Source organism: Aptenodytes patagonicus, chromosome 11 (assembly GCF_965638725.1).
Source record: "Aptenodytes patagonicus chromosome 11, bAptPat1.pri.cur, whole genome shotgun sequence".
NCBI lineage: Eukaryota > Metazoa > Chordata > Aves > Sphenisciformes > Spheniscidae > Aptenodytes > Aptenodytes patagonicus.
The window spans coordinates 22,941,087-22,963,821 of record NC_134959.1 but is presented as its reverse complement, the minus strand read 5'-3'; the positions used below and the strand labels follow the sequence as shown (position 1 = coordinate 22,963,821).

At 53.9% G+C, this 22,735-nt stretch overlaps 1 protein-coding gene across 1 annotated transcript in view; it reads left to right on the top strand.

Moving 5' to 3' along the window:
• The window catches only part of HYDIN (HYDIN axonemal central pair apparatus protein), a 154,942-nt gene that overhangs the window by 92,457 nt on the left and 39,750 nt on the right, over positions 1-22,735 (top strand). The window contains exons 24-38 of the mRNA XM_076349217.1: positions 6,626-6,818; positions 8,763-8,879; positions 9,591-9,800; positions 10,698-10,835; positions 12,527-12,704; positions 13,218-13,348; positions 14,087-14,220; positions 15,103-15,239; positions 17,528-17,655; positions 17,771-17,962; positions 18,359-18,508; positions 19,647-19,886; positions 20,168-20,336; positions 21,438-21,629; positions 22,462-22,632. Of these exons, the coding sequence (XP_076205332.1) occupies positions 6,626-6,818; positions 8,763-8,879; positions 9,591-9,800; positions 10,698-10,835; positions 12,527-12,704; positions 13,218-13,348; positions 14,087-14,220; positions 15,103-15,239; positions 17,528-17,655; positions 17,771-17,962; positions 18,359-18,508; positions 19,647-19,886; positions 20,168-20,336; positions 21,438-21,629; positions 22,462-22,632 (2,480 nt within the window). The remainder of the gene's footprint in view (positions 1-6,625; positions 6,819-8,762; positions 8,880-9,590; positions 9,801-10,697; positions 10,836-12,526; positions 12,705-13,217; positions 13,349-14,086; positions 14,221-15,102; positions 15,240-17,527; positions 17,656-17,770; positions 17,963-18,358; positions 18,509-19,646; positions 19,887-20,167; positions 20,337-21,437; positions 21,630-22,461; positions 22,633-22,735) is intronic.

Below are 22,735 nucleotides of genomic sequence, written 5' to 3'. Positions count from 1 at the left end.
GGAGGCAGCCAGGGGCAAAGAGAGGGGGAAACCTTTAGCTCTCTACAGCACAGCAGCTTGGAGAGGACTTCAGCTCCCAGGGAGACTTAGTGGGGCTCTGCGAAGGGCGGGGCAGCCCAATGAGATGCCCACCCCAGAGTTAGTGGTGTGGGGTGGTGTGAGAAGGGTTGGTTTACTCCCCACCGTCCCCTTTGTGTAGCAGAGGGAGGCAGGGGTCCCGGGGGGTCGGGCACCCCAAAGGTCCTTCTGGGCCAGCTGGCGTGCCATGCATTTTTGGGAGCGCCTAACTCAATTAATGCTGCCTTTTCAGCCGCTCTGCCCTCGCGAGAGTCATTTTTCTCCTCTGCGGGAAACCTTTCCAACTGTGAGCTTGCTTTGCTTGCTTCCTCTTCGGTGGTAACTGTCCCCTCTCCCTCGCCCGCTTGCCTCCGCCCCCCCACACTTGTCCTCAGCTGTCCCCGGTGTCACCTGGACCAGGCCAATTCTGTGTGGTCATCCCTCGCCCCGTCCCCAGGAGCTCAGTGGGGCCGTTGGACTTGTGAGCATGTTCCTGGGAGTACGTCTGCCTTACTCTTGGTAAAGCAGGGGGTAATTATGTTGTACAATGTGAGTCACCTTTAATAATAACTCAGCAGCGACGTTAACTAGCCTTTTACAGAGGGTAAAAGCCATGCACAGCCTTAAGTCTGTGATTTCTGCTGGTGTGAGGAGCCCTGCTCTTTCTAGACAGGGGATGGATGGTGATGCCGGCGTACTCAGCGGAGTGGAGCTTCAGCGTCTGTCTGATTTATTTTGGGTTGCGACCCTAGGAAGTATATTAAACCGAGACTTTTTTTGGTTTGTTTTTTCTGCTGTGTTTGTTATCGTTGGTGCTTCACCTTCTCCTGCCTTTCCCTGCGGTGACCCGCTGCAGAGTCCTGCTGGGAGGGCTTGCTGGGCTGTGGCACCGCTGCCTGCCCAGGCCGTGCCGGGCAGCCTGCATCAGCGTGGGCCGGTGGAGACACCTTCTGGGGCTCAGCAGAAGCGGTCGAGACGAGCAGGGACCTTTCCTTCTAGGTGAGGACTTCAGGACACGCTCCGTCATTTCATCTCCCTCCTTTTCCTCGCTCTGCTCTTGGCACGGCGGAGGGACGGTGATGCTAGCTGGCAGGCAGAGAGGCCGGCAGCCGTGCCGTGAGTTTGTCCTCGTGGTTTGGTTTTCCTATGGTGCAGCTGCATGCCACTGTGCTCTGGAGGCTGCTTGGCCAGGGGTTGCGAGCTCTTTGCGTGCTGCCGCGGGGTGCAACAAGGCACCCGGAGCACAGGGGTGCCTGGGCAGAGCCCAGGTACGTGCTGGTCCTCGACCCCCCAGGGTGCCTCAGCTCAGGCTTGAGCTGCTTTTTGGCTTCTTGTAGGGTGAAGCTGGCCTGCCAAGCCCACCCAGTCTGCTCCCTACCATCTCAGGCTGTGTCCTGGTCATCCCTTTCACAAACTTGTTGAGATGTAGCTTCGGTCTCCTGTAGCCTTTACCCTAAGGAGAAGATAGATCAAGAATATCTCTCTTCCCGTGGCTGGGAGCCTTCTGCTTGCCTGTCTAACGTACCCAGGACCAGCCTGCTGCTCTCAGCTGGTTTTATGCTCAACCAATTCTTTGGCTCCCCACTGCTTCCTAATATTTTTAACCCTTGCAGCCATACCCTTTGTGGTTTGCCAAGCTCTCAGGCTTGCCCCCTTGAAGTCATCTTACAATGGTGAATGTCCAAATCCCTGCCACAAAGACGGCTGGAGCGCGTCTCTCCTCCTCTGCTATCAGTTATGGGAGTCGATACAGTCGTCTGTTTGCAGAGCTCATTTTTGAAGTAGCTGGTAAGATTGGAATTGATGCCGAGTACTTTAAATAGCATCTCCAAATTACAGCTGTCGGGGCTTGTTTAATTTTGAACAAAGACTACAAATTGTATTTATCGTTAAAGCTACTGATTTGTTCAGAGGGACCTTTGGCCAGAGTCTGATTGAGAAGTATTTTTCTGTCTGATAGAGAATCAGGAGCTTCCTACCGCCTCATCTGATGCTTATAGATCACCTGGCTGATGTGCAACGCGTGAGGAAGGAGAGGACTTAACGGGCGATGTTTTGCTGCCTGTAAAATCAGTGCAAGTCAGAGTAACTCCAGTAAAGTCAGTGGGGACTTCTTCCAGGGCCACAACTTGTCAAGAGAGGAAAGTACTGCGGCCTAAGGGTGATCTCCACGAAGACCCGCTGTGCCTGCAGTGCCAGCGGTGGCTGGCCCTGATCCAGCTTAAGTTGGACCAACGTGGCTGAGGAGCTTTAGCGCCTGCACCCTGCAAAACCGGACCAGCCACATCCCGTGGAAACACTCTGCGAGAGGCACGAGCTACGTCAGAAGGAGCTCGAGGGGCCTCAGACCTTCCTCTGACTCTCTCGTCTAGTGATGGTACAGTTGAGGTCTGTGGGCTTCAGCAGGAAGCTCTCGGTGCACCCCAAAATCAAATCCTGTGGCTCCTGCTTGACGGGTGCTGGAGAGTTCTGGTTGCTGCCCCAGGAGCACGGGATACTTCACTTCTTTTCAGTAGTAGCATCCCTGCGTCCACTCCTACACAATTTCTACTTTCAAACAAGAAATCAAAATTCTCCCTCATCTCTCAAAAGTGACATTTTTTTGACTCAAATAAGTAAGTGGCCATTAAACTGCGTATTAACTGCAAGTTAATTCATACTCGGTCACAGTGGGATGTCCCCAAGACCGCTCGCTGCATTCAGATGAACGCCGAATCCAGCTTAATAATTTCCAGCGTGCGCAAGACAGAAGCTGGAGGTGTCAGATCTCACCGCAGCGACGTTGCTTCTCTTCTCTGTCTCTCCACTGCCTGGTCTGAATTTCAATGGGTGGTTCAATAAATACGCAAACCTTAGATTAGCAGAGGAATTTATCCTAGCAAAGAAATAGGCTTCAGGGCCATTTGGACAAAATGCAGTTTAATAGTCACTATTGATGAGGGCAGACCATCACCACCGCCTTCTTCAGCTGCTGGCCACGTGGCCCAGCTCAAGCCCAGGGCTCCCACACGGTGCACTGGGAAGGTTTTCAGTTTACTCCTGTCTTATATATTATTTTGCTTTCAGTTGCAAACACCCTTGAGCTGTCTGTGGCTTGCTCCAAAGTGTTTAATACGCATCTGATGGCCTGAAGGAGAAATAAAAGTGCATCGCAGGGGCCTGTGAGCCTGTTTAGATGCCTCACGGACATGCGGTCTCCGGTGCTTTGCCCTGTGATAACCTGAGAAGGGCTCGTGCTTTGTTGGGAGGCTTGTTTTCACCCGGTGCCGTGGCTGTGCCTAACGGGTGCACCAGCAGGTGGTCCTTGAGGGCCTGGGCAAGGATGCTCCGCATGTGGGTACCACGCACTAGGGAAGCAGTCTCAGCACTGTTAAAACTCTTGCATTTAATGCGAAGAGGTGGTGGCTTCTGGCACATGTCCTTGGTGCTGGCAGGGGCTGCAGGGACCGCGGGCATTCCCGTTACAATTTTGGGGTGACTGTCCTGATGTTGCCGGCTCTCACACAGCCTGATTCGGCAGGGTCATGTCATCCCGCGTGAATCTTCACATGTAGCTTGCGGAAGCAGTGTGATTTCTAGCTCCTCTATTTTGGGAGGCGGGTGTGGGAAGCGGTGTGAAGCTGTGTCCCCAGCAGGCTCAGAAACCAGGAGACAGGCTGAGATATTTTTTTTCTAATGTCTCAGAGGTTGGGGACGGTGGGTGGCACAAGGTTGTCCCGGCCCTAGCAGGAAGGATCCCTCTCTCCCTGATGTCAGTCTGCCACGTGCTCCCATTAAATCCCCACTGTTAATTCCTGGATGCATTTTTGTCTCATCTGAGGGGTGGCCAGGTTGGGTGAGACAGACCCAGAGGGGTTACGACCTTGCTTTCAGCCCCTTCAGCTCTCGGCTGACCTGCTTATGTGGGGAGGCTCCACCACGGTGCTGGTGGAGACACTTCCACAGCCCTTTGGCCCCTCTGGTTTGGGATGGGTCCTCTCTGCAGGTGGAGGAACTGCTTTCTGCTCTTTGCCTTCCTCCCTGCATTCACAACCTCGGCCTGAAGGTGCTAGAGGGTGCCCAGAAAGTCCCAAATTCACATCAGAGAAAGAGCTGCCTGAAGCCTGGGCTGATGCTGAACATCTTGTTATCTTCCCCTTCCTCCTCCTTTTCTAAGACAACCCCCTTTCCTTCAGCGCCAGGAAGATTTCTTGTCCCAGGGGTCAGCTTTCTATTGACACCTTGGGTTCCTCGCTCCCTTCCTTTTCATGTTATGCTTCTTGTTATTCATCTTGACTTTCCCCCACTGGAGAAAGTCCCTCGCTGTGCTTTGTGCTTCTCTGCAGCAGGACTCGCTAATCTCATCATCTCCCCGCACCGGGTCCCAGAGGGCTTCTACTTTAGAGTGAAAAATATTGTTGTCTAGGCACTGCAATCCCATGAAGTTGCCTCAAACCATTCTATAAAACTAAAGGTAATTTAATAAATGATTATGGATTTTCCATCTCAGGGGTTTACCTCTCCTCAGGAGTTGTTATTAACCCGCAGTATTTATCACAAGCGGCTCTAAGAGCCGCGCTTTCATTTCCTCGCTAGGATGGATCGCAGCTAGCAGTTTTGGGACAGCCGCCGTGAGGATGGCCAGACTCATGCGCTGAACTGGTGTGCGGACTGGTGCGTAGCTGGAGGGCTTCCAGGTGCTCCTGGCCCTGGATATTTGTACCCCTATGGGGTACAAGGCATCTCCCTTATCACCCAGGAGAAGTAATGTTCAGCTGCAGGCTGCCCAGAGGCACCGTTGTCGCAGCTGAGCTGAATTTATTTCATCCTTACGCAGATGCCCGAGTTAGCGGCTGCTGGAGGCGTTGAGCAGTTTGGTCGCCCATCAGTGCACCCCGACACATATATTAAGGTGCTTCGGCCGAGAGGAGTGAAGGTTGCACGGATGGGACTGGAGATGGGTGATGCTTCGCAGGGGCGAGCGAGTGCCTTCGTCCCCTCCAGTCCTGCTTTGCTCTTCCACGTGGACGGTGCCGAGGTCTCGCTCGGGGTCCCCCGTGGGGTCCCAGCAGCAGGCGGAGGGAGGGCTGCGGAGCAGCTCACCTGGGCCAAGCCTTGTTCTTGCGTGCGGTTGCAGGAAGGCAAGTCAGGTGGGACCTCTCAGGTTATGAAGAGCAGAGCCTCTAACCCAGAAATGAAAACCAGCCTTAGATAATAAGCTACAAAGCTCAAGATAAATATTCGTCTGGGAGCATATCAATAAAGGCACTGAATTTCCAGCGGGGAATAAAGCACCCAGGTTGCTGTAAAAGTCTGCCTTGTTTGCCTGTGGGGAACACTTGCAAATAGGCACGGTGACAGGCAGGCATGGTTCGAGGGTGTCCCTCCATGTGACGGTAGAAATACAAGCAGAGTTACTGTGAGCACCTGCCCCAACTCAAAACAGGGAACGTAATCTGAGTCACCTGGGAATGTCAGAAAATGTTAAACCATATACTTTTTACTGTCAGATGTCGGTCAAACTGTAAACTCAGCTCTCTTGGTAAAAACTTCAGCTTTGCTGAATCATTTGCCAAATTGGTCCTCAAACGGTTTGAGTTTAGAAACTGCTGGAGAGGTAATGACGCCGTCGGTAAGTGCCACATCGGTTATAACCTTGTTTCAGCAGAGCTGCTGCCCTTTTAGCGCGAGGTGCAGTCAGAGCTGTTGTTTTGCAACCGGGGAGCGCCTGCGGCACAGCAGGGACCTGAATCTTGTCATCGACGTTTGCTGTATATTGATTAAAAATGACTGAAACTTCCTTCCCCAAAGTACTAATCACTGCTGCTTCGGCACTCATCAGGGATCAATGGGCTGTTTAATTGTGAGTCTCTGCCTGGAATTGTTCGGCGTGTCTTTCCGTGTTGCTGGTGGCGTTGCGTGTGCGAGGGTGTCCCGTGCTGGGCTCCGTGGGTGCCCCTGAGCTGTGCTGGGCTCTGTCCGATCAGGGCACAGCAGGCTGCGGGCTCCATCCCTGCTCCCACCTGATCCCGCTTAGAGAAAGCCACCAGCATCGCCGCTTGCTTGTACTGACCTACGGCTGCGGGTAATTGTCAGGGGAAATATTCAGGATAAAGGTCGAGTAGAGCTGCAAAATTTCTCGCTTTGGCCCTCTGGGTTGGGAGGGCACGGTCCGCGGCGGTGGGTGCTCTCAGGAGGGCACTGGTGGGTCTGTACTGGCTCATCGCTGTTCGGATCTGCCCCTTTGCGTTTCAGTCTCACCTTTTTGCACAGTTTGTCTGTCTTTTCCTTTCCTGCTGCACTTTTTGCCTCCCCACAAGGCGTTCACCTCTGTGTCTTCTTCCATTCCTTGTTGCAACCAGTTGCCAGCTGCCTGCACCGCTGCTATACCAGCGGCGAGGCGTGTTGTCCCTGGGCGGCCCCAAGAGTTGACCTCCTCCGTCCTGGTTTCGGAGCTGCTGGGTCAGACCCATCACCGAGCTCACACCACCAGTGCCCACCCAGGGGCCGCGTCCTGGCGAGGAGCTGCTCGTGCAGACTTTCCTCCCTCCCACTGCAGGCCCATGATCAACGTTATGTTATTCTCCAGGTTCAGCCCTCCAGCACCTAAATTTTTCATCAAACCCCAACCACCGAAGGAAGAGGGAGCCTGGTCGGAGCTCTCGGGGTCTGCAGAGAGCAGCTCCGGGGATGGAGGTGCAGCGGAGCCAGCCGAAGCCCTGGGAGCAGCGGGGGATCCTGCCCAAGAGCCAGCAGATGCAGATGACTCCCTGGAAGCAAAGGTAGATTTTCTTGTACACCTGCCGCTTGCGTTGCCTCCCCCAGCTTGCCTCCAAGAAGCCGCGCTCGTGCCAACCTCCCTTTTTGCTGCCCTGCTGTCACGTGCCCTGAGAGCGGGCCAGGCAGCAGGGCCAGCAGCTGGACACGGGGCTTCTGGGAAGTGAGAAATAGGATAGTTTTGCCTGGAGAAGCCCACTCAGATCCTATGGACCTATGTGGAGTTTGGGATTTTTTTTTTTTTACTTTTTTTTTTTTTTAACAATGTAAAATGAGGCTTTTATCTGCATCATGATGTGAAGGCTTTCCGTTCCCTCTCTGTATCAAGCCGTGCCAAGTGCTGATCTCCATGTACCACCTTCTCAACCCCAGCTAGAGCCACCCATTTTCATGTCCCTGCCTTCACCCGAGACCCGGTATTGCGCTGATGGCCACAAGAGCCGTCTTTTATAAAACAAGACTTTGCAAAGTCACTGTCTCTTCCTCCTAGCATGGAAAATGGCTTTTGGTCTGCTGACCTTCCTGGTGAACCTCGGTGCTTTGGAGCTTGACCTTGGTGCTAGTGGGAACTGGCGCCTTGTTCTGCGTCGTGTGGGAGAGAGGCTGCTCCTGGAGCAATAAAAAAAGGATGTGAGAAAGCACGAGAGGTTCAGAAAGTGCCAGCGTTGGCATTAAGTTCAAGGAAAGGAGTTGCACCTGCTCACATCCAAATACTGGCAGTTTTAATGTTATAGCTGCACATTTTTTCTGAATCAGGAGAAATGGTACCCTGTAGGCATAAAGAATAGTGTGGCTGAATGTTTTTGGATAGAAGCATGAAATCATCTTTATTTCCTGCTTTGTTGCCATGTATGCACCAATAAACCAGGGAAATTCAAGTGGACGTGGCTAAGTAGGATCCAAAATTGCTTCAAAGGATACCTCTGGATTGCAGTTTCATCTTCTGCTTGTGTCTCTGCATCAAGGTGATATCCGTATAACCTCCCTGGGGAGGTGGGAGACCACAGGCCTAGGAAAGGTGTGGTTAGCATCTTTGGGAATATATGCTTGGCAAAGCTTTGCTGGGTTTGAAAATGTGGGGGTGACAGAAAGGGCATCGAAATGCGAGAAGGCTCTACCCTCCCCAGTGCTTTATCTACTGGGGAGGTGTAGCCTCTGATTAGGTCTAAGGATGTCCAGTAAATATTCTTGCAGAATCTGCTGAAGTCAAGGTCACAGCACAAAGCACTTCTTCACATTAGCAAAGAAGCAGGTATTCTTAAACTTCAAGAGCAATCAGAAAGCCCTCATTTATAAATAGGGGTTAGAAGCCCAGGGATGAGGTTCCTTTTGACAGATGACACCTCTGAGGTTAAATACCAGCTCTCAGCTGCTGTTGCAAGACAGAAAAACATCTCAGCTGCCTTCTTCAGGAAGGCGCCGTTGGCGAAGAATGACCCGGCAGAGTTCCTCAGCTCTCCAGCACTGATGAGTGCATGAGATGAAACCTAAGCACCATCTCAAATGGGATAGTTGTGCCGAGCACTTTCTAAGTCCTTATTTTCCTGGTTTCGATACGTCTTGCTTGCAGCTGTGTTCCTATTTTTGTCACAGAAGACCGAACCTGTCCAAGCGTGGGATTCTCAGCGTGTTCCTTGGGCAGGAGTGAGCGCAGCTGGGCTGGCTCGAGGGTGCAAAATGCCTTTGAGGTTTCTGCCAGGAGTGAGTGCTGGGTGCACCCGGCTTCCTCGTGCAAGTTTGCGTGTCAGAAATGCAGATGGAGCCCGTGTCTCACCTGTGGGTGGGCTTGGACCCACACTCAACTGTTGGCATGGACATACCCCTACTTGATTTGCGCCCAGGTCCCATCTCAGCTGCTCCTGGCTAGATGAGGTGGTGGAGCCTGCAGCAGAGTGGTCTCACCCAGACCAGCCAGCTGCTTACTGCAGCCCATGGTGCTTGTTTTCCAGCCGCTACCATCTACTGCTGCGGAGCTGGAAGGTGCTGCGGAGACTCAGAGCCCAGTGAGGGTCAAGGAATTGATGCAGTTCATGGAGGCAGAGCCCCTCGCCTTGGGAGTGGAGGAGGTAAGTGGGAATCTGTCTCACTTCTGCGTTTCCAGTGTGGCAAGCAGTTATGTAGCCCCCACTCCCACTGGTGGCCCTCGGTGCTGCTCACAGAGTGGCCTCGCACCCCTCCAAGCGCATCGCACAGCACTGCTGAAGCGACTGGTCATTGGAGAGGCCGTGCAGGACGTCGTAGGGCTGACCAAGGGCGCTACCTGTGCAGCACCTATGGAGGGCATTATCCGTCTTGTTACTAATCAAGTGGCCACTAGGAAATTTCTGCGGTAGCTTTTGCTGTAGCATCTTGAGAGCGAGCAGCATGCAAATCGGAGAGAGAGTGAAAAGCATCAGGAGTCAGCTGAGCTGGCCTGGAGTCCTCCCGCCGGCTCCAAGGGCTCTCACTTCTGAGTCTTGTGTTTTTCTAAAGGCAGTAAAAGGTGGTTTTTAAAGGAAAATTCTGCAGTGGAGAGAATTTCTTGCTGCCAGGAGACCTCCCAAATTACTTTAATGTAGTGCATTAATTAATGCATTAATTAGTCAGTATGGGAGAAGATTTTTCCCATGGTTCTTCCACTGGAAAGTGTAATGGATGCAGGACAAGATTAGGATGATTTTGCCTGTGTTTGAGGAAGAGGCCCCTCCAGCCACGTCTGTCCTTTGCTCCAAGCCATGGCTGCTCTTCTGCATCAATTTTGATGCTCAACGTCTTGATCTCTCCTCCCTTACCTCCAGGTTTTTGATGTCCTGCCGCTGTACGGTGTGCTGCAGCCAGGCGAGAGCCAGCGGGTCACGTTCACCTTCTTTGGCCACGCAAACATCGTCGCCCGCGTCGTGGCGCTGTGCAGGGTGGAGGGAGGCCCGACTTACGAGATCGCGCTGAGCGGGGAGGCTTCGCTCATCAACTACCTCCTAGACGTCATGGAGATCAACTGCGGGCTGCAGGTACCACGCACTTCTCTCGGCAGAGGTCCCTGAAACCATCATTGGTGGGTTGCTGCCCGCCTAGGTCTAGGGCTCTCTCCCCTTCCCAGCTACTTTGTTGGCTGTATGGCTTGGAAGTACAACCTTTGAGTGATACGTCCTGCATCCAAGCTGTTTTTTAATGGCCACCTCCACCCACCCCCGCCAAAGTTGGGAATTCCTCCTCTTCAGCGTTACTAACGCTGCCTCCTGGGGCAGGCAGGGTCCCAGTGGTGATCTCCAGATCAGGACATGCCCTGAGACGTCCGTCCTCCGATCCACTCCTAAAGCCTGAGGTCCAAGGAGATGCTCTTTTTCAATGCTCTTGATTAATCAACAAAACAAACCAGGGAGGACGTTAACTTGGGCTTCCAGTCACTGTAGCTGGAGAGAATGTCCCAGAATAATCCCTGCTTTACTTCTTTTCAGTTAAAAACCCCACAGATACTTCCAGCTGTTGGCTCTGTATGTGTTGCACTGTCTGTCTCCCTTTTGGCTTGTATTTTGCTTGCAAATGCTTGCACGTTGGGTGCCTTTTCTTCCGAAATGCCTTGATGCTTCCTTCTTTGTTTCAGCTAGCTGTTGGATGACACCTTAAAGTGCAGAGGGCTTGTATCCCCTCGTTTGTTTATTACCGATCTTTACGTGGTTATTATTGCACCTCTGCGTGCTGCCATAAATATCTGTTCCTGTGTAGGGCTAAGAGGCACCCTTTGGCTGTGGGTTCCCCAGGTGAACCCGGGAGAGTCGAGTGCCCTTATCGCCTCTGTGGTCCCTCTGTGGTTGTGTTTGTTTGCCTTCAACCCAATGAAAGAGGAAGGAGAATTCCCAGCAGCAGATCTGTGTCTGTAACTTCCCGCTCCGCTGTCCTCTCTTCAGCTGTTTTACGAAGTCACCGAAGCAGAGGTCACCCTGCAGAACAGCGGGAAAGTAGGATTTACCTACGTGGTGCTAAGCCCCAGCGCAGCCGCTGCAGACAGCCCTCTGCCTGGCGTGCCCCTGGTCGTGCCCAGCACGGTGAGTACGGAGGTAGTACAAGTGATTAACCCTGGCCCTGTGTCAGGCTGCCTAGGAGAGGGTTATAGGGGGGGGGAAACAAAAGAACAACAACAAAAAAAAAAAGAACAAACCCACAAAAGCAGACAGGGGAGACAGGGCTGTAAGCAATTGCTGCCCGGGGGGCAGAGAAGGTCGAGCAGGCGTGGTCCTGATCGACTCCCTTAGTGGCCTTTGCTGGCGGGTGGCTCTGCTGTCATACGGCAACCACTGGCAGGAGGCGCGAGTGCTTGGGTAGCTCTCTGGGCCCCAGCTGCTGAGCTCTCTGGTTGTGCGGACGCCGGAGCTGGACGGTGCAGGCTCTCCTGAGGGTCACCTTACCCAGGTTGTGTGATCGGACAGGACTTACTCTTTGTCCCCACCTGTAACAAACCCTGCCTGCCCCCTGCCAGCACTAAGCAGGACTTAAATACTCTCTTGCTTGGGTGTGCAGCTCCTTTGCCAGAAATTGTAACAGCCCCTGTACTGGTCCCTCACTCCTCCAGCTTTGCTGCTCTGCAGCAGCTTTGTGGGGCAGTGAGGGGGCGAGGGAGGAGCGGGGCTGGAATAGCAAGGAGAGGAGTTTGCAGCATCCCACCATCCCAGCTTCTCAGATGTCTTTGAGCTGAAGCAGCGTTCCTATCTTTGTCCCTTTTTGCAATGGGAAGAGGAAGCCAAATGGCTTTCACATTTCCTCGTACCTGTCTCCTAGAAGGGATGACACACTGATGCCCTCTTCCTGCGAGCTTCAGAAGACACAGCTCTGCTTGGACCCGTGCTGTCAGTTGCTGTAACAGCGTCATCGGCCCTGGCAGTTGGGCAGGGCTCACTTGCACTGCAGCTGTGTTGTGCGCTGGAGTAAGGGCTCAGGGGACCGAGTGGCAGGATCTGTCCCGCTCAGCAGCTTCTCCCTGCAGCGTGGAAGGGAGCGGGGAGCCGAGGGTCCAGCCCAGAGTGCAGAGGGCGAGCCAAGGAAAGCTGTGGCTGTGTCCTGTCACCCAGAGGCCGTGTTGCTGTCTGCTTGCATTTGCTCTTGACCTGGCTGGCGTGACCCAGCCCGGGGCTCAGACAGCCCTTCTGGAAGCCCGGAGAGGAAGTGACCTTCCTGGCAACACCTTCTTCCCTGGATCTTGTCTTAGCTCCTGCTTTTCCAGAGACGTATGTTTGCAGGTCACCATGAGTCCAGATAGGCTCGTGCACGCTCGGTGTAACCGCACAGATAGGAGATGTTTGGTTGGGGTCATTAATAAGGGGTCGGGCCCTTCGACACCAGCCTGGGAACCACTGACGTGCTGTGACAGGAGCTGCCACCTCTGCTGAGAGCGCGGGCACTTCACTCATCTTCCATAGCGGCTGGTAAAAGAGCTTTTGTTTATTCAGTCTGGCTCTTGCTAGCAGAGGGTAAACACCGTCAGCAGAAGAGCTGTGCTCATGCTGAGCAAAGGGCAGTCTGTGCTGTGGGGATGCATCCCATGAGCCCTCTGAAGGACATACTGCATCCTGGTGTAGGAGACTTGAGCTTTCGGATACAAGAAGGCTAGAAGGCGATGTTGTCTGATACTTTCTTATCTTTGAGAACCTGCCTTCTCTTCTCAGCGTGCCTATTGTCTGAGCCATCCCTCCACCAAGCTCTCTTTGGTTGCGTTCCCTCCCTCCTCTCCCACACCCTGCAGGGTTATGTTGGACCTGGCGAGGAGCAAGTGCTCAAAGTCTATTATCTGCCGGGAGTGCCTGGAGTCTTCTGCAGGACTTTCCAGATCCAAGTGGGTCACCTGGAGCCAGAAGAGATCTCCCTGAAAGGAGAGGGGAGCTTCCCCAGGATCTATTTGGACCTTCCCAGGAACATCAAAGGTGAGTACTGCCTGTCTGCTCCCCAGGAAGGTCCCCTGGTTTTTCCCCCATGTCATATGCCCATAGGGCAGCTCACACCCACCTCCACCAAGCCTGGAGGCTTCAGGGCTGTCAGACCAACACTCAGCCCTCTGTTTGCTTCCTGAGTCTCTAGAAGCCCATGTGGGCTTTGCCCCAGGAACCGTCCTGCAGAGCTTGCCAGTGTATCTGTTGGTGGCCTGGAAAGATGATGGTTAGACAGAAATGCTCGGGAAAGCTGTAACGCAGGCTGGCAGGGATTTTGGCAGGGTTGGATTTGCATCACGTTACAGGGGATGAGATGCTCCTGTGCGGGGAGTAGATGGGTGGGAGTGAACACCAGGATTCATAGAGGAAAAGTAGCATCCACTTTCCATACATTGCTTGAGGGGTTTGTTTCTGGGAGAGGCCAGCGTCAGGGGAGTGGGGCTTCCCAGCTTAAAGGGGAATGGCGCTGCGCCCACACTTCTATTTGTGGATGTTTTCTTCTTGCAGGAAACGAAAAATATGAGAAGATCCTCAAAGAGGCAAAAGAGAAGATGGAAAAAGACAGCCAGAGAGATGAAGCAGTTGTTCTGGGGGAGGCTGCGGCCGCAGAGCCACCCACGGATGACTCGGGCACCGTGGTGAGAACGGCTGCTGTCCCGTTTGGCACGTGCCACCATCCCGCTGCGTCACTTGGGCCCCTTGCACCCCGTAGCAGGCTTTGCGGTGCCCTGCTGCACTTGGGACCTCCCTGCCCGCACCTGGCCATGATCATGCATCTCAGTTCAGCGTTGCCCCAGGGGGCTGCCCACCTCTGATAGTTGTCCCTCCCGTAGATGCACCGGCTTCCTGACTACCCCACGGAGAGATCCTGAAGACCACGCTCAAGTGATTTGATTTATGGTACTTTGATGGAGATGCAGGTCATCGCTGGGGTGTTTGTTGCTCACAACCCAAGCCCTGCCAGGTTTACAGAGCTTAATAGCAGCAGCCTGACTGCGCCCTGGACCGTGCTGTCAGTGTTCATCTCCAAGAGGCACCAGCTCTATCGTGGTTCCCTTTTGGAGAGCGCTTTTGTCCAAGCTGCTTTGGCAGTGGCTGGGGGCAGGGAAATACTTGGAGCACTGGAAGGTTCCTGACTTGTTTGTCTGGCCAGATCAGCTTTTATAACAGTGACTGGGCAGGCTAAGATGCTGGAGTTCATTTCCCTTCAGATAAGGTCCTGGTTAAGAGAGCAGGAGGTGTCACAGACACTGAGCAGCGAGACAGGAGGACCCCATCACCCGTCTCAACAAGAGTAGGGTGGGATCCTCTTTCAGAGACAAGCCTGTCCCTTGGAAGGACCTTTGCTAACCAGCCACCGTCTTTGCTTTCCTCAGTTTGACACTCGGTTGCAGATGCAGATGGAGCAGATGCTGATAGAGGAACACGCCCTGGAGCAGCAGAAAGCTCTCTCCTCCGGTCCCCCAGAGGACACTGCCTTTGACCAGCGTGCTCGTCGGAGGCTTCTCAAGTTAGTGGGGACTCCCGTACCCTATCTCCAGGCACCCCAAGGGTAACACCCGGCGGCGCACCCCTGCTCCTGAGAGCTCCTTGTGTCTGCAGAGCTGGGAATAGCTGGGGACTTCAGAAAGGGTCTGATCCTGACAGTTTTGACATGCTCCCTGTGAGCAGCTGAATGTCCTCACCTCCACAGTGCCACCCTGAGCTTTGGAGGTGCTCAACTCCCCACGGATGATGGGTTCTGTTCTTAGAGCTGAGGGGATCCAGTGCAGACCATCAAGCCCATCCAGACAGCACGGACACCATCCCTGCTGACCAGCTCTGAAAGAGACAACTCAAAGCTGGCGTCTTTTTTCCAACAAACGGATCACGCTAAGCAAAAAGAGCATAGGTATTAGCTTGACAAACCCTAAATCAGGTGGCTTGGATGCTGGTGGGACTGCAGGGCTTACCTAGGTAACTTGGTCCTTCCTTTTGCTCCTTCATGATGAGGGATGGGCACCGTAGGCTCCAATTCAGGAAGAAGATGCTCTGCAAAACAGATCATTTATGTGTTTTCCCGAGTGGGATTGCTCTGGAAAAGGACCTTCCCGTGAATCTTGTAGGTGTTGATTACTGCGTTACCGGTGCTCCTTTGGGGACACATCTGGTTGCAGAGCAGTGCAAAATAATTTTATGTTAAGGTCCCATTGGTAGCTAATAAAACCTAGGACCTATACTCCCTGTGGCTTACCAAAGACTTATTACCAGGTGGTCAGGCCTTGGGTTTCACTGGCTAGAGTTGAGTTTTTACAGCAGCGAATACAGAAATACCCACTTTATTTGCATGTTCCATCCCCTTGGAGACGTAGCCAGGCTGTGGTTTAAGGACTCTCCTTACTCCTCCTTTCAGAGCTGAGCTGCCCGAGTATGTCCTGGACTTTGGCTACGTCATTCTCGGTAACATCCACACGCACATCGTGAAGATCACCAACACCGGGCAGTTCCCTGTGTCCTTCCACACCGATGGACGGGTCCTGTGTGACACAGGTAACCAGTGCTGGAGAGACTTCACGTGGGCTTGAAGGAGCTGTCTCTGGCAAATTAGCTTAAGCCGCTGGACATGGGGAGTTTTTCTGAGTGCTTGTTTGTATAGCTTTTTAGAATCATAGAATCATAGAATAGAATCATAGAATCATTGAGGTTGGAAAAGACCTCTAAGATCATCGAGTCCAACCGTCAACCCAACACCACCATGTCCACTAAACCATGTCCCTAAGCGCCTCATCTACTCGTCTTTTAAATACTTCCAGGGATGGGGACTCCACCACTTCCCTGGGCAGCCTGTTCCAATGTTTAACCACTCTTTCAGTAAAGACATTTTTCCTTACATCCAATCTAAACCTCCCCTGGCGCAACTTGAGGCCATTTCCTCTCGTCCTATCGCTTGTTACTTGGGAGAAGAGACCGACCCCCACCTCGCTACAACCTCCTTTCAGGGAGTTGTAGAGAGCGATGAGGTCTCCCCTCAGCCTCCTTTTCTCCAGGCTAAACAACCCCAGTTCCCTCAGCCGCTCCTCATAACACTTGTTCTCCAGACCCCTCACCAGCCTCGTTGCCCTTCTCTGGACACGCTCCAGCACCTCGACGTCCTTCTTGTAGTGAGGGGCCCAAAACTGAACACGGTATTCGAGGTGCGGCCTCACCAGTGCCGAGTACAGGGGCACGATCACTTCCCTACTCCTGCTGGCCACACTATTTCTGATACAGGCCAGGATGCCATTGGCCTTCTTGGCCGCCTGGGCACACTGCCGGCTCATGTTCAGGCGGCTGTCGACCAGCACCCCCAGGTCCTTCTCTGCTGGGCAGCTTTCCAGCCACTCTTCCCCAAGCCTGTAGCGCTGCATGGGGTTGTTGTGGCCCAAGTGCAGGACCCGGCGCTTGGTCTTGTTGAACCTCATACAATTGGCCTGGGCCCATCGATCCAGCCTGTCCAGGTCCCTCTGCGGAGCCTTCCTACCTTCGAGCAGATCAACACTCCCGCCCAACTTGGTGTCGTCTCCAAACTGACTGAGGGTGCACTCGATCCCCTTGTCCAGGTCATTGATAAAGATATTGAACAAGACCGGCCCCAGTACTGAGCCCTGGGGAACACCGCTCGTGACCGGCCGCCAACTGGATTGAACTCCATTCACCACAACTCTCTGGGCCCGGCCGTCCAGCCAGTTTTTGACCCAGCGCAGAGTACACCTGCCTAAGCCGTGAGCCGCCAGCTTCTCTAGGAGAATGCTGTGGGAGACAGTGTCAAAGGCCTTGCTGAAGTCCAGGTAGACCACATCCACAGCCTTTCCCTCATCCACTAGGTGGGTCACCTGGTCATAGAAGGAGATCAGGTTGGTCAAGCAGGACCTGCCTCTCATGAACCTGTGCTGGCTGGGCCGGATCCCCTGGTTGTCCCGCTCATGCCTTGTGAGCGCCCTCAAGATGAACCGCTCCATCATCTTCCCCGGCACTGAGGTCAGGCTGACAGGCCTGTAGTTCCCCGGATCCTCCTTCTGGCCCTTCTTGTAGATGGGCGTCACATTGGCAAGCCCTTTTCCTCCTTAGTACCCCCTGCTCGGTGCTTTAGAGCCCAAGTTCTCCTGGCCAGCAGTGCCCAGAGACCTGGCCTGCCTGTGACTGCCCTAACACTTCATTGCAGGGGCTAGATGGGCTGATCGCCATGGTCATCTCTCAGCCTCTTCTGCTCTTGGCTACCATGAGCATTATCAGAGTTTCTTTGTGCGCTCTGTGGGCTTGTGTTGCAAACAGATGGACTCGGTGGTTTGGGAGCGCTTTGTTTAGCGTTCGTAATGTCATAGCACTTCTGTTCTGCCTTTATTGAGAAAACAGCCTGTGAGGTCCTCTGTTGTATCGAAATAGCTTTCCAAAACAGGCCTTGAGGTAAGGCTGCAGTGCCATCAAACGGTGACTTGCTGTGTCTGAGGAATGGTCAGGTGTCTCCTCGAAGTTGTTTTCCAGGGAACACCACGGCATGGGGGAATCATAGTTAGAAATTCTCCTTTGGAAAGGTCTGTGCGTCCTTCCCTGGGATGCCTGATGAAGGAATTGCTGGAGCTCCTCAACTGATCCTTTTTACCATGCGGGTCTTGGATTCTGGCTGTGAAAACCCTTCCTCCTTGGGCGGTGACAAGTAAGAAAGAGTGGCAGGCTTCTCCGGAGATGCAAAGGGGTCCTTCACAGAGCTGCCAGCCAGGGCACCCGTATGGCCTTAATGTGCTTGTGACACATTTTATATCGCTTGAGTGTCTCAGCTGCTTTATTTCCATCTGTTCAAGGTTTCAGCGTGGAGCTGGACCGCGTGAAGCACCTGCCCTACTGCGAGACAGAGACGTTTGAAGTGCGCTTCGACCCACAAAGTGCCAACCTGCCGCTGGGAGAGGTGGACGTGCTCCTGCCCATCAAGGTACCGCATGGTCCCTCACCTCCCTGTGCCCGCAGCATCTTTTGGGGCAGGGGCAGGTCGAGGACAGCAGCAGATGTCACTTGGACTCTCAGCTGGATGCTCTGTCCTTCACTAGGTAGCAGGAGGCCCCACGTTTCACGTCCACCTCCGTGCCAACGTGACTGTGCCGTCCCTCTGCCTCTCCAGGGACAGACTGGAGTTCTCCGCTGTCCAGTGTGGGCAGTGCCAGGAAGAAACTGTCCAGCTCCACAATCAGCTCCAGGTCCCCTGTAAATGGTTCATCACCATGAATGAGCCTGTTAAGAAGGTAAAGCACGGACAATGTGTAACGCATACTTTCTTGGTTGGGTTTTCTTCGCCTCTCTTGCCTTTTCTGCCCCTACGGCTGCCTGAGCACTTGGGCTACAGCTCGTGGGAGGAAGCTTTTGAGGGTACAGAGCAAGGCTGGTTCACCTGAACCTGTTCACTGGCTGATGCTTCACTTCTCTGCCATCTTCACCCATTCCTCCTCCTCCAAGGACACTGCCTCCCCATCTACCTGCCCTGCCTATATGTCTTCCCTCCGGTTCTAGGCCAGTGGTGGCCGCGGCTGGTTTGGATGTGGGTGCTCTCGGCACCGTGACAGTATCTCAGAGCACTGCGGGAGCCGAGGGTCTGTCCTTGCAGACCAAGGAGACCTCACACGATTGGTTTCTGTGCTCAGGTGGACAAACATTTGCCAGCAAGCACGCGTCGGAAGCTGCTCCAGGAGTTGAAGGCCAAGCCCTGTGTCTTTGAGGCGCTGCCCTCAGCCGGAGCCCTCACTCCAGGACAGCGATGCAACGTGCGAGTCAGGTTTTCGCCCATGGAAGAGGTGAGATCGGCGGGCGTCACCCCCAGGAGGTCTGGCAGGGCAGTGTGGTAATGAGAGCCCGGCGCAGGGAGCAGGAGATGAGGTCTATCTCCACATGGAGCTTTCTGCAAGCCCTGTACCCACTGTGCCTCAGTTTCCCCTGCAGCACACTCTTCTGAGAGGCGCTTTGAAATCCCCCTGGGGAGCTTGCACAGAGAGCATCAGGGCGCTGCGGTGTGGCTCCCTCGGCACGTGGGGGGAAATCTGCCTGTTTCCCCTCGTCTTCCCCCTTGTGTGGGCCTATTTGCAGGCTGCAACAGCCTTGTGCAGAGCAGCTGGCCCGCTCGCCGGGGATCACCCTGGAAGGGCCGACCTAGGCTAATCCTGCTGCTGGTACCGGCAGACAAAACAGCCGCCAGGCACCTTCCTGGGCACGGCAGGACGGTCACCTGTAGTGGTGTGCTGCCAGCAGTCTCTGTGGCTCTGGCCCAGCCTGCCTGCACGTTCCCAGGCAGTTTGGGAGTCAGGATAAACGACGGAGCATTCCCAAAGGCAGTTTGCATGTGGCCGCCGTGACTTGGAAACTGGCAGTGTGTAACAGGATGGAGACAAGGGCTTCCATGCCTAGGAACGGTCCCGGGGATGTTTTAATTGCCAGCAGAGGTGTAACCATCTCGTCCCTGGCTTTCACTAGAGCCAAGCACTGAGCAGAGAGGAAGACGCTTATTTCTAGCCAGTGAGAACTCATCTGCCTCTTTCGTATAGCTGATGTTTGCCTGATGCAGCAGTGCCAGGACTGTGTCTGGGCAACATAACCCTGAAGAAGGAGGTGAAGCAGCCCCTGAGTCCTGTGGGAGCCGAGTCCACCCATGAGAACCTTTCTTATGAGCATTGCACTCCCTCATAACTAGGTGAAAACATCCGATAGTCCATTTTAGATCCTTCTGATACCCAAATATCTAGTTACACTTCACACCAGGATTCATCCCAGTTACTCAGAGCCAGCATGCAGGTGCTGTAGCCCCTGCTATAAGTTAATATCTGTTTTCCGTTGACCTTAAAGGTACTGGTAACATCCCTGACCTTGGGGCAAGGGTTGAATTTGAGGCCCTGTCACCTGGGTCTTCATGGAGGAGCTTTCTGCACTTCTCTCTTTCAGAAGTCCTACAAAAGTGAGCTGAAGATTAACATTTGCCAGAGCAGCCAGCATCTCCAGCTGCAGGTCTCAGGGCATGGGCTGGAGCCACAGCTGGAGTTCAGCCCCCCAGTGCTCGAGCTGGGACCGTTGCTGCCGTACAGCCGTGGGGCGGAGGGGACAGTGGTGGTGAAGAACCCATGCGAGTTCCCCATTGAGTTTTACTCACTGGAGTTTGACCAGCAGTACCTTGCTGAGGAGCAGGTGAGAGGGAAGGTCTGGTCCCCATGTGCATGTTCCCGGAGCTTCACAGTGCTCCAGCGTTCCCAGGCTTGTGCCGGGGAGATGGAGGCAGTCCCCAGGGCAAAGCCTGGTGGCATTTCAGGGTTAGCCAGCTTCGCTGGCAGGCTGTGGAGGGGCTTGGATGGTCCGTGTTGTTGGGAGGAAGGAATGAGGGAGAAGATAGGTTTGGCTGGGGAGTCTGTTCATGTGATGGAGGTCAAGAAACACATCCTGTATGTGGCTTCTCTTCCCTACGCGCCCAGATCCTGCGGATGCTGAAGGACTACGATTGCCACAACACCTTATTGCTGCCTCCGCGTGCCCCGGGTGAGAAGCTTCCCCCAGAGGTGCTGGAGTACTATCAGGACCAGAAAAGGCTGCAGGATGAGCAGGCAAAGTCCAAGACTGGGGAACCAGCAGGCCGGGACAACGGTGAGGGTTTGGCACTGGCTGTCCTGAGTGTGGACACAGCAGGGAGTCCAGCCCAGCTACCCTGAGCTCTCCGTGACCTCATTCTCCGTGGAAAGCCCATGCTTTTAGCAGCCGCCCGTTCCTCAGCTTCTTGGAGGAATTCCAGGGTGAAAGTCTGTGGCTTGTAACACGCATCCTCTAGCAGCCCTGAGTGCAGCCAAAGCAAGCTCATATCTGCCTGCCGTGGACTGGGGAAATAATCAGGATATCCCCTTGTGTCCGTCAACCACAAAGAGTAGGACTGGATGAGTTTTTCAGCCAGTAGAACCAGGTCTAATATCACTAGCTATTTTATAGTTGCTCCTTCCCAGCAACAAAAGCACAAGCTCAAAATTCCCCTAAGGGCAGAGACAGCCTGGACAGTCGTCCTGGTTTCGGCTGGGATAGAGTTAATTTTCTTCCTAGTAGCTGGTACAGTGCTGTGTTTTGGATTTAGGATGAGAATAATGTTGATAACACACCGATGGTTTAGTTGTTGCTAAGCAGTGCTTACACTAGTCAAGGACTTTTCAGCTCCCCATGCTCTACCGACTGAGCTGGAGGTGCACAAGAAGCTGGGAGGGGGCACAGCCAGGACAGCTGACCCCAACTGGCCACAGGGACATTCCATACCATGGGACGTCACGCGCGGTATAGAAACTGGGGGGAGGTGGCTGGGGGGGGTGACTGCTGCTTGGGGAACTGGCTGGGCATCGGTCGGCGGGTGGTGAGCAATTGTATTGTGCATTACTTGTTTTGTATATTCTATTACTGTTGTTGTTATTTCCCCTCCCTTTTCTGTCCTGTTAAACTGTCTTTATCTCAACCCATGAATTTTACTCTTCCCCCCCGCCCCCCGATCCTCTCCCCCATCCCACTGTGGGGGGGAGTGAGCGAAAGGCTGTGTGGTGTTCAGCTGCCTGCCGGGTTAAACCACGACAGGCTTCTCGGTGCCTTGGGAGTTTCCCTCCTTGGGAAATTTTCCATCTTTTGCACGTGGCCGTGCAAAGTGGCAAACGGCAAAGAGCAGATTGTCTGGCCATGTTCACCCTCTTCTTCCCTCCCCATGTCCTTCCTCCTCAGCAAACTCAGAAGATGTCCAGTCTTTGTCGGATCAAGGAGGAAAGCACTCTGCTGGGATCGTTCACACCACCTCATCCCATAGCTCAGTCATTCCCTCCTCCATTTTTGATGAAAGCCAGTCCAACAAGGTGGACTCTAAATCTGAATGTGGAGAAGAGGAGGAGGAAGGTGCTGAGAAAAGACGCGGGACAGGTAATAACCCTAAGCTCTTCACCTATTTTATGTCTGTTGTGGCAAAAGGGCCTCAGCGGATGACTTCAGTGTCGCCTCCATCGCTTCACTGCAGCCTGGTGCCATCTTCAGTCCTGTAGGCCCTGAACCCACGCTTGCCTATGAAGTCTGTAGGATCCTGAGAAGAGTCTGGGGCAGGGACAAGTGAGAGGCCAGGGAGGTTTTCCCCAGCTTTGCCAAATGAGCACCTTTGCTCCCAGGAGCTGCCGGGATCAGGATGGTGTTGTTCCCTTCCCTAGGCAGCACACTCTTTGTCCTATGTGACATCGCAAGCCAAGATGGCTTTCGGTGACCTTCTAAGGGCAAAGGTGGGAGCTCTTTGTAAATGCTGTTATGGTGAATTCAGAGCCCAGCCAGATCTCCTGGTATAATATTCCTAAAGCATCCAGCTTTTGGATAATTGCTTGACCCCCAAATGGAGCCTCTCCCTTGGGACTGTGTAAAATGCCCAGTTCTGCATGTCCCCGACTCACTCAGCAGGACCCGGGACCAAACTCCCATGAGGACCATGTTGACAGCTCATGGAAGGAGCCTTGGCCCTGTCCTTTTAGGTATTGCCGGACGCTTGTTCTTTCCTCTTTCTGCCACCCCATTTACTATAATCTGAACAGGAACCTTTACCAGCATCTAGGGCAGACCCTGATCTGCACAAGCCTGAAGGAAGGGCATGGGGAGACCCTGAGCATGACCCTGGTTTCAGCAGAGTCTCCTCTCCCAGGATCTGAGGGGATGGGGAGGATGATCAGGATCACAGATAGGCAGGAGGCTGACTTTTGTACCCGGTTCTGCACAGCAGAGCATCGGCAAAGCACCGCTAGCAGCAAGGAGGCCGCGGGAGAACTGGACGACAGTCCTGTCTATAGGGCCATCGCCCGCCACCTTGGCATCGATATCTCTGCAGAAGGGCGCGCAGCCCGAAACCGCAGAGGGATTGTCGTCATCGTCCACGGGGCACCCCTGACAGGTACGTGAGCTGCAGCCCTTGGCTGCGAGGAGGCCGGGAAAGCGGGAGAGACGTATCCTGGTGGGCCATGGTGCTTGGTTGATCAGTTGAAGCGAAGCGAGGT